Raw genomic sequence first — 12,575 nt, 5'->3', positions numbered from 1 at the left:
GATTTCTCCCTTTCCCTCTCACTGTCTCTCTCGCTTTCTCTGGTGAGTGCACGTGTATCCTGCAGCAAAAGCTTAAAAAAAAAAATGGGTTATTTGAATTATTTTTTTGCTGGAGACAGAGAGAAGCAGGGAAAAGTCCAGAACTTGAACTGTGATTGGCCATGTGGGAATCCAGTGCCTTAACCACCACACTACCTGCCGGCCCCATGATCTGACTGATTTTTTAAAAAGTAATTGATATTATTGTTTCTATGTTATCCTGAGCTAAAAGCTTTACCTCACAACAACCCTTATAATGTAAGTCCCAAAATCACTTTCATTTTACAGCTAAAAAAGCTGGGGCAGAAAGGGACTAAGTACAATCCTTTGCTAAGGCCAATCAGCTGGTAGGTGACAGAATCAGGCTTATACTCAATAGGGGAGATCATTCCAAGAGCCCTCAAAAATCATAGCCTGTGGCAGAAGTCAACCCCGGGAAGCAGCTAGGACTGCTCTATCTCCTCAGGAAGAAGAACCAGCAAGTCTCCGGGCTGAGGAAGTAGCTCAGAAGCAAACAGTTCCACTGAAATTTTAGACAATTTTAGACATTGACTCTAAGGAAGAACAGAAGTGCACGACACGGGTTAGAGACTCATGAGCTCTGTGACAAGTTGAGAAGATCCTCACGGGGCAGTGCCAGCAATCATTTTCCTGCCAGTAGCAGCCACAGCAACTAGAACACACAGACATTTCCTATGTCCCTCAGGCAGCGGCGTGAGGCTCCTGCGAAAATGTATCTTCAGAATAGTTGACACTACAATTAATTATGTGTTGTTGCTGTTCTACTTACCACAGTAGGTGTAGGAAATGCTCACATCAGAGGAGTTGCAGACCCAATGCTGTTTCTCAGGCTCAGTAAATATAAAAGAAAACAAGGTGGAAAAAAGCACAAATGAAAACATGACCCGATATCTCCAAAACTTTAAGATGCAGTGAAGTTCAGTAACTAATCACGTCTCTTCCCCTTGAGTAACCAGAAAAGGCTTAACTGAGTCATCAGTCACATGGTTTCTAAGTTTCTATCCAACTATTTCCTCTTTTCACGTGTGTGTGTGTGTGTGTGTGTGTGTGTGTGTTTAACATTTAGCAGTTCCTGCAAGGAGAGAGAGGAAAATTATTTAGAATGTACTCTCTCTCTCTTTTTTTCTCCTTAATTGCCACAGAGACTGTGCACTCATTAGAGAGAGAAAAAGAGATAGAGAGAGGGGGAGAGAGCACCCCTCAAGGGGGCCTGATTACACCACAATTCCTCCATTTCTCTGCCCTGTTGGAATTTGGGGCATGCATCTACACACATCTAGTGTGTTTTTCAAGCCTCTGAGGCCAGGATTCAAAACACAGTCAGCGGCACGTCTAGGATTGGGCACGTGGAGTGCGCGGCCCGCGTTATGGGGCTGAGCCGGGTGCGGGCCGTTTTCTTTGACCTGGACAACACGCTCATCCACACTGCGGAGGCCAGCAGGAGAGGCATGCTGGAGGTGATTAAGCTCTTACAGTCGAAATGCCATTATGAAGAAGAAGCTAAAATCATCTGTGATAAAGTTCAAGTTAAACTCAGCAGGGAATGTTTACATCCTTACAACACTTGCATTACTGACCTGAAGCCATCCAGGAAACCAAAGGTGGTACAGCCAACTGGAACTTGGCCAAAGAATGTTACTTCCTGTGGAAATCTACTCGTTTACAGCACATGACACTAGCAGAAGAAGTCAAAAAGCCATGCTCACTGCCCTGCAAAAGGAGGTCCGCTTGCTTTTGTTAACCAATGGCGACAGACAGACCCAAAGGGAGAAGATCGAGGCTTGTGTCTGTCAGTCCTATTCTGATGCCTTTGTTGTAGGTGGAGAGCAAAATAAGGAGAAACCAGCTCCTTCCATATTTTATCACTGTTGTGATCTCCTTGGAGTGCAGCCTGGGGACTGTGTGATGGTTGGTGACACGTTAGAAACGGATATACAAGGAGGCCTCAGTGCAGGGCTGAAAGCCACAGACTGGATAAATAAAAACAGAATAGTGCCACTGAAGTCATCCCCCGTTCCGCATTATGTAGTTTCTTCTGTGCTAGAGTTACCTGCTCTCCTGCTGAGTATAAACTGCAAAGCCAACATGTCAGTGTGAGCACACAGAAGGGTGTGACAACCATTGTCCAAAAATTAGGGCATTTTATGTGCGATGGCCCAGGTTTAAGAATTTCGCTTATGATTTAGTGATCATGATTGTGGAGGTTCTTCAAGCCTATTGCTTTTAAGTTTTGACAATCAACCATTGGCTGGTACTGATTTCTCAAAATCCAGATTACATTAATACAAGTAACTTTTAGTAGTGTAATTCAGAAAATTTGAGGAAGGAAATAGTCCAAAGCACATAAAATAGAGATTTATCAGAGCAGTTGGATCTGGTTAATATGAAATGAGTATTGAGTTACATGAGAATCAAGACATTTCATAGTGAAATAATTTTGCATATTTTCCTTTTTCTTTAACATAAACCACATTTTTTGCCTATCTTGGAAGTATACCTTTTTTTGGAGGTATTTTTGCTATAGGGCATGTGCGCCCGCCAGAAAGAGAGAGACAGAAAGTGAGAAATCACCCCCCAGGGGGGATGGCCATGCCACAATCCCTTCTCCTCTCCGGATCTCGGGCACACGCACACACGCGCCCAGCATAAGTTTAAGCCACCAGGTCCAGGACTCAAACCACAATCGACTACATGAGAGTCCAGCATTACGCCAACTGCTGGTCCCCAAATGTATACATTTTTAAATAACTTTTACCAGAGGGTGTGTTCATTCATTAGAGAAAAGGAGGATAGCAAGAAAGCATCCCTCATGGGGCATGGTCATGCTGCAATCACTTCCCCTCCATTTCTCCCTCCTTTGGGGATTTCAGGCATGCATACACACAAGTCCAACATGTTTCTCAAGCTGCTCCAGGACTCAGACCACACATTTGGCCATGTGGGGTCCAGCCACTTTAAACACCATGCCACAGGTGGCCCTGAATACTTTCTTTACTATTACTAATGTGCGTTTTTCTGCCTGTTCTTTTTTCCAGATGGTGGGGGCACTCCTGTGGTGTGTACTTAACAAATAGATTATTCTCCTTGTACATGAGATTTTCACACCCTCCAGAATGAGCTCAGCTTCCTTGTCCTTAAGCCTCCTGTGGAAATAGCCTCACTCTCTTCTCCCAGGCACAGTGGGGTTGAGCAAACCAGACTGTCTTGCTTGGGGTAAGTGCAAACCCCCCACATGGCACCAGAGTCACTTTCTTTCCATGGCTTCATAGGAAGGTAATGGCCTTGGAGCAGCCTGGTCCGGCAGTCCCAGTGCTACTGACAGTGGTTTCACCCATTCGATGAAACTAATGGGAAATTAGATTTTACTATGAACCATTTCGAGGGTGCAATTTTAAGACAAGTAACTCTTAGGGTTACTCTTAAGAGTTATCACCTTAAATCTCCTGTTTTTCACTTTAAAAAAAAAAACTTCATTATTTCACAACTTTCTGAATTTAATTTTTTACTTTGAACAAGTAATAATGACTATAGCAAGGCATCACCTTGAAACCAGAATGTTTTCCTTAGAACATTAGGCTGCACCATCTCATGAGACCCCACTAACCAGCCTAGAGTAAAGTGAAGGAAATATGACTTGGATTGGGTTTTGGTAGTTTTTTTTTTTTTTTAATTGTTGTATAAGAAAATACTAATGTAAACTATTAGACTATCTGTGAAGGTATGTGAAGTTATGACTCCAGGATTGATACTCAGAGAATCAAGCTCTAATTATACTTCTGAACCTATTTCTTTGGCCAGTTTTTTTCTGTCTGCCCCTAAGAACAGGATTTTCTGCCTCCTGCAAATGCCCTTGTTTGTTTATGTCTCACTCTTGATTTTTCAAAATGCGATGTGCCCTTGACTGATGCAGGGTGCCATTATTAGGAAGCTGAACATTTGTGAAACAAGTACATTTGTGCTTCTGGGTACGGTGTTCAGATGATCTTGACTATGTGTTTGCTGTTTAAAAATTGTTAAGTTGGAGGATTTGGGTAGAGCTCATTTGTATGTGGTTTCTCTACTTGATTGACATGTGGTGCAGAGGGCTTGTCCATTAGCTGTCCTGCAGACTGGATGTAGGCAGCATTATTACGCTAACTGGTGCAAGTTCATCACTGCTATGTTATGGGGGCAGTGCTCAACAAGGCAGCACCTAGGATATAAAGTGAGCAGTTCCTCAGCAAAAATGATTTAGAGAGAAACTATTAAACGATTGTATTTCCTTGTCTTCAGAGTTTGCATTCAATACAGAATAATAATGCAATATTACAGTTCCATTTGCACTCTTCCTTACGGAAGAACTGTGGTTTTCTACCTTCTAAGTGGAATGTTACAAAAGATATATTAAACTATTGGAATAGACCTATAACTTTATTTAGAATAATATTCTTTAAAATTAAAAAAAAAAAAAAACAGTCAGCCATGTGAGATGCAATTCCTTAGCATTAGGCCATGTGCCTGATACTAGAATGTAGTCTTTTTGAACACTTGATGCAAATGACAGTGACTAGTGCTTTAAAAACAAGACATTTCCAGACAGTAATAACAAAACTGAAACAAAACCAGCCCGTATGTAGATCTCCTTTGGGGTATCAACAGACTGACAGTCCTTCGTTTGCATTGCTATTGTCTTCCACAAAGTCCTCAGACAGTGTTTAAATTATTTTCTCTGCATTTGTGATAGAGCTTGTTAGGTACACACATAGGAGAAAAAGAAGAGGAGCACCCTCCACAAAATCCAATTATGCATCAGCCCCTCCCTCCAGTCCATTGGCGACCAAGTGGGAGATTTGAACCATACGAGATCCAGCTTCACTTGAGCAGCACGTTACCACTGCGCCCTGAAGCTGGTCCCCACAAGCTTTTTGTACAGCAGTTTCTCGAGACCCAGAGAGTTGGACTAATTTAGATCTGAACAGTCCCATGCAAACTGTTTCAGCAACAGGTTCAGCCACAGGACAGAGTGGAGCTTGGTAAGACCCCAGATGGCTTTGAGAATGCACTTACTTACAAAAAAAAAAAAATAAAGCTTGAGGAACATTTTGAGTCCTAATAATGAAATGTCATTATTTTGTTGTGATACCTACTTCATTTTAAAATTCTTCATTTTATCAAAACAGCTATTCCTTTAAATGCTTTAATATTTAAAATCTTTCATAGGTTATAGTTTGGGTTAGTAACCAAAAATGGCATGAAGTTGGGGCTTAAAAATGTGCACATGGTGGGACCAGCAGGTGGTGTGGTGGATAAGGGTGCTGGATTCCCACATGGCCAACCATGGTTCAAGTCCCGGACCTAGTGGCTTGTTTTCTCACTTTCCCTTTCTCTCTCTCTCTCTCTCTCTCTCTCTCTCTCTCTCTCATCAAATAAAAAAGAAACTAACAATAACAAATGGAAATAAATAAATAATTATTTTTTTTTTAAATGTGCACATGGAGGTTCCAGCAGGTGGCATGATGGCTAAGGCACTGGATTCCCACATGACCAATCACAGTTCGAGTCCTGGACCCGGAGGCTTGAAAATCATGCTGGGTTCAGGTGCATGTATGTCTAAAATGCTGAGAGGATAACGGAGAAGAGACTGAAGTGTGGTGCTCCCCCTCCCCAGGGGTCGTGGAGGATTTCTCACTTTCCCTCTCTCTGTCTCTCTCCTGTGAGCACATGTGCCCATGACAAAAACCTAAAAAAAAATTAGTAAATGAATAAAAAGTGTGCACACTGAAGAGGAAACTATAAGTAATCAATTATGTTTGTAAGAAGTTTTACTATAGAGCCATGCTACTCCACACCCACCCCCCATTTTTTTTAATGCTAGAGGACATGGAGTACACACCACACAGAAAGAAAAGTACACGCCAATAGGGCCTGGTCATGCCCTTTCCTCTTTTCCCCTTTCCTCTATCCTCCAGCCCCTCAGGATCCTGGGCACCTTCCCCATCCTGCCAGGATCCTGAGTACATCTGCACATGGGCCCGGTGTGTTTCTCAAGCTGCCGGAGCCAGGTCTCAAACTGTGATTGGCCATGTGGGTTCCAGCTTTCCATACACAGGACTGAACCACTGCAGTACAGGACTGACCCTTCTATTATTTATTTAAGACACAGAACTTCCTTTATGATGATGATATTATTTTATTGCCAGTGGGCGCTTTTATTACCAGAGAAAGAAAACCCAATGCAGTATGGTCACACTGCAATCCCTTCTCCTCCATCTCTCCATCCCATCAGGACTTGAGGCATGCAAGCACATGTATCTGGCATTTGTCAAGCCATCAGGGCCAGGACTTGAACTCCAGTTAGCCATGTGGAATCTGGCTTTTTATGTACAGGGCATAACTGCTAAGGGACAAGCCCCATCCTTTCCTTTTTTTTTTTTTTTTTTTTTTGGTCTTTTTTGGGTTTGGGGTTTTTTTTAGGTTTTTGCTATAGGGTGTGTGCACTTGCCAGAGAGAGACAGAGACAGAGAGAGGGAAAGTGAGCAATTCCTCCTCTCCACCCAGGAGGTACAACCATGCTGCAATCTCTTCTCCTCCATTCTCCTTCTGGGATTTTGGGCATTCATGCATGCACACCCTGCAGGTTTTCAAACCACCAGGTCCAGACTCAAACAGCAGTCAGCAGCCATGTGAGAGTCCAATGCTTTAACTGCCATGCCACTTGCTGCCCCACCCCCTTCCATTTTCAAACAGGCAAAAAAAAAAAAAAAAATGACAGGAAAGGGAAATGGTAGTTGTTGAATGGGTAAGAGTTTCAGATTTGCAGGATTAATAAGTGTTCTGGAGATCCATTGTGCACCAATGGGAACACAGTTAACTACTGAACTACACATAACAGATTTATTCTCTTAGAATTCTGGAGGTCAGAAGTCCAAAATCAGTTTCACTGGACTAAAAAGATGTCAGCAGAGCTAGTTCCTACTGGAACTTCTAGGGAAAGGAGGTTTCCTTTTCCAGTTTCTAGAGCTAGAATCCTTGCATTTCTCTAACTTCAAAGTGTATGACTCAAATCTCCACTTCCGTCATTCCACTGTCTTCTCTGATATTCAGCAGTGTTTTAATAAGGATCACTGTGATTACAATGGGCCCTCTGAATAATGTAGGATAACTGAAGTCATAATCTATAACATCACCACATCTGCAAAATCCCTTTGGAATATAAGGGAACATTCACAGCTTCCAGTGATTAGGACATGAACATCTTGTGGTGCCATTGTTTAGCCTTCTTGTATATGAACATTAATAAGATAGTAACCGCTATAAGTACACATACATCGCATATGGTTTTTTTATAATTACTTCATTTAACTGTTTATTATTTATTTATTTGTTTGTTTTAATTTGACCAGAAAGGGACAGAGTGAGAGAGAGAGAGGGAGAGAGAGTGAGAAAGCAAGCTGCCAGGTCCAGGACTTGAACCACAGTCGGCCATGTGGGAATCCAGCGCCTTTAACCACCATGCCACCTGCCGGCCCCCATCAGATATGTTTAAAGCCATGAGTCCATAACCGTTTTTAAAGAATTATTTAACTTTATTTATTTATTTATTTTCAAACTTGACCAGAGAGGGACAGAATAAGAGAGAGAGAGAGAGAGGGAAAGTGAGAAAGTAATCCATCAGATCCAGGATTCGAACCAGTTGGCCACATGGGAATCCAACGCCCTTAACCACACCATCTGCCAGCTCCCATAACGTTTTTTTTAAGGAATAATTTCATTTAACTTTATTTATTAATTTTTATTTGACCAGAGAGGGAGAAAGCAAGAGAGACAGAGAGAGAAAGTGAGAAAGCAAGCCAGTAGGCCCAGGATTTGAACCACAGTCGGCAGTTTAAGCCCTGCCCATAACACTTTTTAATGTCTACTTATCACTAGATGGTGCTAGGAAAAGAACTCAATTTTTCAAATTGCTGGTGGCCCAGCAGATGGCATGGGTGGTTAAGGCACTGGATTCCCATATGGTCAACAACAGTTCAAGTCCTGGACCTGCCAGGTGCACATGTACACATGCCCAATATCCCAAGAAGAGGGTGGAGAAGGGTTTGTGGTGTGGTCAATCCCACTGGGTAGTGATTTCTCATTCTCTCTCTCTCTCTAGCAAGCACATGCACTCTATAGCAAAAAGCAAAGCAAAACTTGGCAAATAGAGAAAAAATAAATCAAGCAACTTATGTCAATTTTTCTGTATAAGTTTGAGAGTAACTAAACTTAGATGGGCACACTTCTCTTGCCATCTTGTACCCTTATCCCTACTTTTAAATATATCAGCTAATAAGTGAAAATGAATAATAAAATATAGCCATTTGGCAACACCTAATGAATTAGTGGACTTAGACATCACACATTAATGCTAACATCACAAGAGACAAAAAGACATTATGTTCCTCATAGTGGAGGAACACTGCAGTAGCCAGGGATAGGGCTGGTCCCTTAGTAGTCAGCCTTCGAGATGACCCCGTTTACTCGCTGGATGTGACCTTATGAATTCCCCAACACTAAGTAAGGTTCACCATGTAAGCAATAACGCAGAGCACACAGTGTGACTTCTACACAGGTCATGCAAGACACGGGAACTTCCACTTTGCTCTTTTATCATTCATTCCAGAAGCAAGAAGTCCTAAGAGAGATTCTGCAATAAGAAAGTGAGGCTTCTTAACAAAAAGCTAGCACCAAATAATCATTCATGAGTGAGCCATTTTTTAAAATAATTATTTTATTTAACTTTATTTACTTATCTATTTAAATTTGACCAGAGAAGGACAGAGTGAAAGAGAGAAGGAAAATAAGAAAGCAAGCCACCAGGTTCAGGACTCAAACCATGGTCAGCCATATGGGAGTCCACTGCCCTTTAACCACCATGCCACCTGCCGGCCTCGAGTCATTCTGAAAGCAGTTCCTCCTGCCCACTTCCAACCTTCAACAGCAGCACCAGCTAACATCTTGACTGCAACTTTTATTTTTTTGAGTTTTTTTTTTTTTTGCTATAGGGCGCATGCGCTCGCCAGACAGATAGAAACAGAGAGACAGAAAGCGAGAAATCACCCCCCAGGGGGGATGGCCACGCCGCAATCCCTTCTCCTGCATTCTCCTCTCGGGATCTTGGGCATGCACGCACACATGCCCAGCGTGAGTTTAAGCCACCGGGTCAGGGACTCAAACCACGGTCGGCTACGTGGGAGTCCAGCGACACAGCCATTACGCTAACTGCTGGTTCCCTTGACTGCAACTTCTTGAGAGCATGGCCAATTCCCCAATGCCAGACATGCAGATATTATGAATGTTTATTATTGTTTTAAGATTATAGTTTGGGGTCAATTGGTGATGTAGAGGTTAAGAGGGCTGGGGCCCATATGTCAAATGCATAGTTCGATTTGTGGACTTGACAGCTTGAAAAACATGCTGGGCACATGTGCATGCATGCTCAAAATCCTGAAAGGAAAGAAATAGAAGAGATTTCATGGCATCACCATGCCCCATGGGGGGAAGCTTTTTCACCCACTCTCTCCGGCAAGTGTACACACTTTCTGACAAGTTAAGAAACCAAACAGGGACCGGCAGATGGCATAATGGTTACATCTCCCATGCAGGCCCAAACCTGGCAGTTTAAAACACACCAGGCACATCTATGTGTGACCAAGATCTCGAGAATGGAGAAAGGATTGTAGTGTGGCCAACCCTCCTACCCTCCGCTAGGGGGCGTGATTTCTCACTTTTCGTCTATCTCTCTCTCTCTAGCAAGCACACACGTCGTATAGCAAAAAAAAAAAAAAATCTTCCCATTTGTTTCTGACATCTGATCCCCAGTTTAGGGGCAACCACAATTCTTATAGCTTTTTTTTTTTTTTTCTTGAGAGAGAGGTGTTTGCTATATGGTAAGTGCACTCGCTGAAGAGACAGAGACAGAGAGACAGAAGGCGAAAAATCTCCCCCTAGGGTGTATGGTCAATCCCTTCTCCTCCATTCATTCTCCTCTTGGGATTTTGGGTATGCACACACTCTCCTGACTTAAGTTTTGAGCTACTGGGTCAGGAACTCAAACCACAGTCAACTACATGGGAGTCCAGTGATGTAACCACTATACCGTCCACCTGTCCACATAGTTCTAACTAAAATTGACCATGCATATATCACCATGTACACATACAGTCACATTGTTTTTCAATTGCCAGAGTGCATGTATGCTTGATATAGACAAAGAGGGAGAAAGCACTGCCCTGTGGGATGTGGTCACGCCACTTTCCCTTTTCCTCCATGTCTCCATCCTACTGGGGACTTGGGGTATGCATGCACATGTCTGAGGGTGAGATTCAAGCCACTGGGGCCCAGATTAGAACCATAATCGGCCGTGTGGTAGCCAGCTTCCTTATCCTCTAGGCCAGGCTCAACCCATCACACACGTTTATAAAAACACAAATGACAGATACTATGCTTTGCTTTTCAAACACAGCTTACTTTATTATAAAGGAACATCATTCTCTCAAAATTAATTAAAAGCTATTTGATAGCTTCAAATTAAGTCACTAACAGAATACAAAAGTAAAGACAATTTTATTATACATTGAAACATAAATCACATTTAAGGAACACAAGCATAAAAATAGTCTCATTTCTCATCCTTAATCTGTTTCTTTTCACTGGCTTCTTCCATATCAAAAGTGAATGGTTTGTCATAACCCATTAGATGGTTATAGTCTTGAGGGTTTGGAAAGAGAACTGGATTAACTAACAGTGATTTTGTTTTAGCATAAAATGTGGTAAACACGTGTGTGCTGTCTGGAACCTTCACGTCATTCTGATGAAACACTGTGCTCGTTTCTGAAAGCACAACGCTGTAAGTAATGGCTTTATAAGTGTCTGTTGTGGCCTCATGGTACAACCGAATGACATAGCCTTTTGTAATGAAGTGAAGCAGTGCTGGGGTAATCAACGTAAAGCTTCCTATCGTGCCATAAAATAAGATTTGCAATGGCAGGCTTCCGAATATAATGTTATTTTGTGCAAAAATATATGGTAGAAATGCGAGGCTGATCACACTCGTAGAATAAGAGAAACATTTCACACCTAAATGGGAAAAAAAATGAGAAAGAATCAATACTTAAAATCTTGTAAAAGAATCAAATTATCCTAATAATTCTTTCACTTTTCTTCTTACTGTATCATTATCAAAACAACAAAATCAAAATGGTGTTTACATGCCCGGCCCTGTGTTAAGCACCTTACATTATTTTATTCATGGAATCTATAGAAAAGCCCTATGAAAGAGAGGTATAATTATCTTCATCACCCCCACTTAAAAAGTTAGAAAAATGAGGCATGTGTGCCACAATGCATATATACCTAATGACACGACTGGGATTCAGATTCAGGCAATTTGATTCTAGAGACCATGCCGTTGACTATTACAATGTATGTACTGCCTTTCGACGTAGGAAATGTATTTTAGGCTAAACAGCCTCCACCTCAGTTCCCAAATAAAAGACCTAACATTATGTGAAGACCCCTATTAATAGTATATAAGATGGTTCAGACAGCAGATTATCAAGTAAAACAAACTCTATTAACAAGCACTTCTAAAGCTAACAAAATGTTCAAACATGGAGAATTCTATCAGGCTAGGTACCCAGGATTAAAACGAATCACTGCAGAAATAACATCACTGGTTAAAAACACATGGAGAGGGGCCAGCAGGTGGCATGGTGCTTAAAGATACTGAACTCCCACATGGCTGACCGTGGTTCGAGTCCCAGACCTGGTGGCTTGCTTTTTCACCTTCCCTCTCTTGCTCATTTTGTCCCTCTCTCGTCTAATATATAAGTAAATAAATAAATGAAGTTAAAAAATAGATATATGGAGGGGAGCCAGCAGGTGGCGTGATGGTTAAGGGTGCTGGACTCCTTCATGACTGACCACGGCGTGAGTCCTGGACCTGATGTCTTGCTTTCTCACTCCCCCCCCCCACCCTCTCACTCTCACACTGTCCCTCTCTGGTCAAATAAAAATAAATAAAGTCAAATAAAATAATTCTTGAGGGACCAGCAGTTGGTGCCATGGCTATGTCACTGGACTCCCATGTAGTCGACCACAGATCTAGTCCTGGACCTGGTGACTTAAACTCACACCCAGCGTATATGCATGCATGCCCAAGATCCTGAGAGGAGAATGAAGGAGAAGAGATTGTGGTGTGGCCATCCCCTGTGGGGGGTGATTTCTCACTTTCTGTCTCTCTCTCTCTCTGTCTTTCTGGCGAGCACGCCTGCCCTATAGCAAAAGCCTGTCCAAAAAAAAAAATTCTTAAAAAAAAAATAACGAAACGGAGGACAGGGCTAGCAGGCAGCATGGTGGTTAAGGGCACTGGAGTCTCACGTAGCCAACCACAGTTTGAATACTGGACATGACGGCTTGCCTTCTCTCTCTTCCTCTCTCTCTTGCTCTGGACTCCCTAGTCAAGTTAAAAATGAATAAATAAAGTTGAACAGAGAGAT

General features: G+C 42.3%; 2 protein-coding genes and 1 pseudogene across 3 annotated transcripts in view; 1 reads left to right on the top strand and 2 right to left on the bottom strand.

Moving 5' to 3' along the window:
- The window catches only part of LY96 (lymphocyte antigen 96), a 28,938-nt gene extending 27,909 nt beyond the window's left edge, over window positions 1–1,029 (bottom strand). The window contains exon 1 of one of the 2 annotated variants that reach the window (XM_027773581.1): window positions 830–1,029. In XM_027773581.1, the coding sequence (XP_027629382.1) occupies window positions 830–941 (112 nt within the window). In that variant the 5' untranslated portion in view covers window positions 942–1,029. The remainder of the gene's footprint in view (window positions 1–829) is intronic. The other variant, XM_006139810.3, reaches the window with a different exon arrangement.
- A 369-nt stretch (window positions 1,030–1,398) lies between these two features.
- On the top strand, window positions 1,399–2,157 carry LOC102496153 (N-acylneuraminate-9-phosphatase pseudogene; annotated as a pseudogene).
- An 8,365-nt stretch (window positions 2,158–10,522) lies between these two features.
- The window catches only part of TMEM70 (transmembrane protein 70), a 28,349-nt gene continuing 26,296 nt past the window's right edge, over window positions 10,523–12,575 (bottom strand). The window contains exon 3 of the mRNA XM_006139809.2: window positions 10,523–11,154. Coding sequence (XP_006139871.1) covers window positions 10,697–11,154 — 458 coding nt within the window. The 3' untranslated portion in view covers window positions 10,523–10,696. The remainder of the gene's footprint in view (window positions 11,155–12,575) is intronic.

The sequence above is a fragment of the Tupaia chinensis genome, unplaced genomic scaffold, assembly GCF_000334495.1.
Source record: "Tupaia chinensis unplaced genomic scaffold, TupChi_1.0 Scaffold000002_1, whole genome shotgun sequence".
NCBI lineage: Eukaryota > Metazoa > Chordata > Mammalia > Scandentia > Tupaiidae > Tupaia > Tupaia belangeri.
Note: the sequence above shows the minus strand (reverse complement) of the source record. Positions and strands in the feature narration are given on the sequence as shown.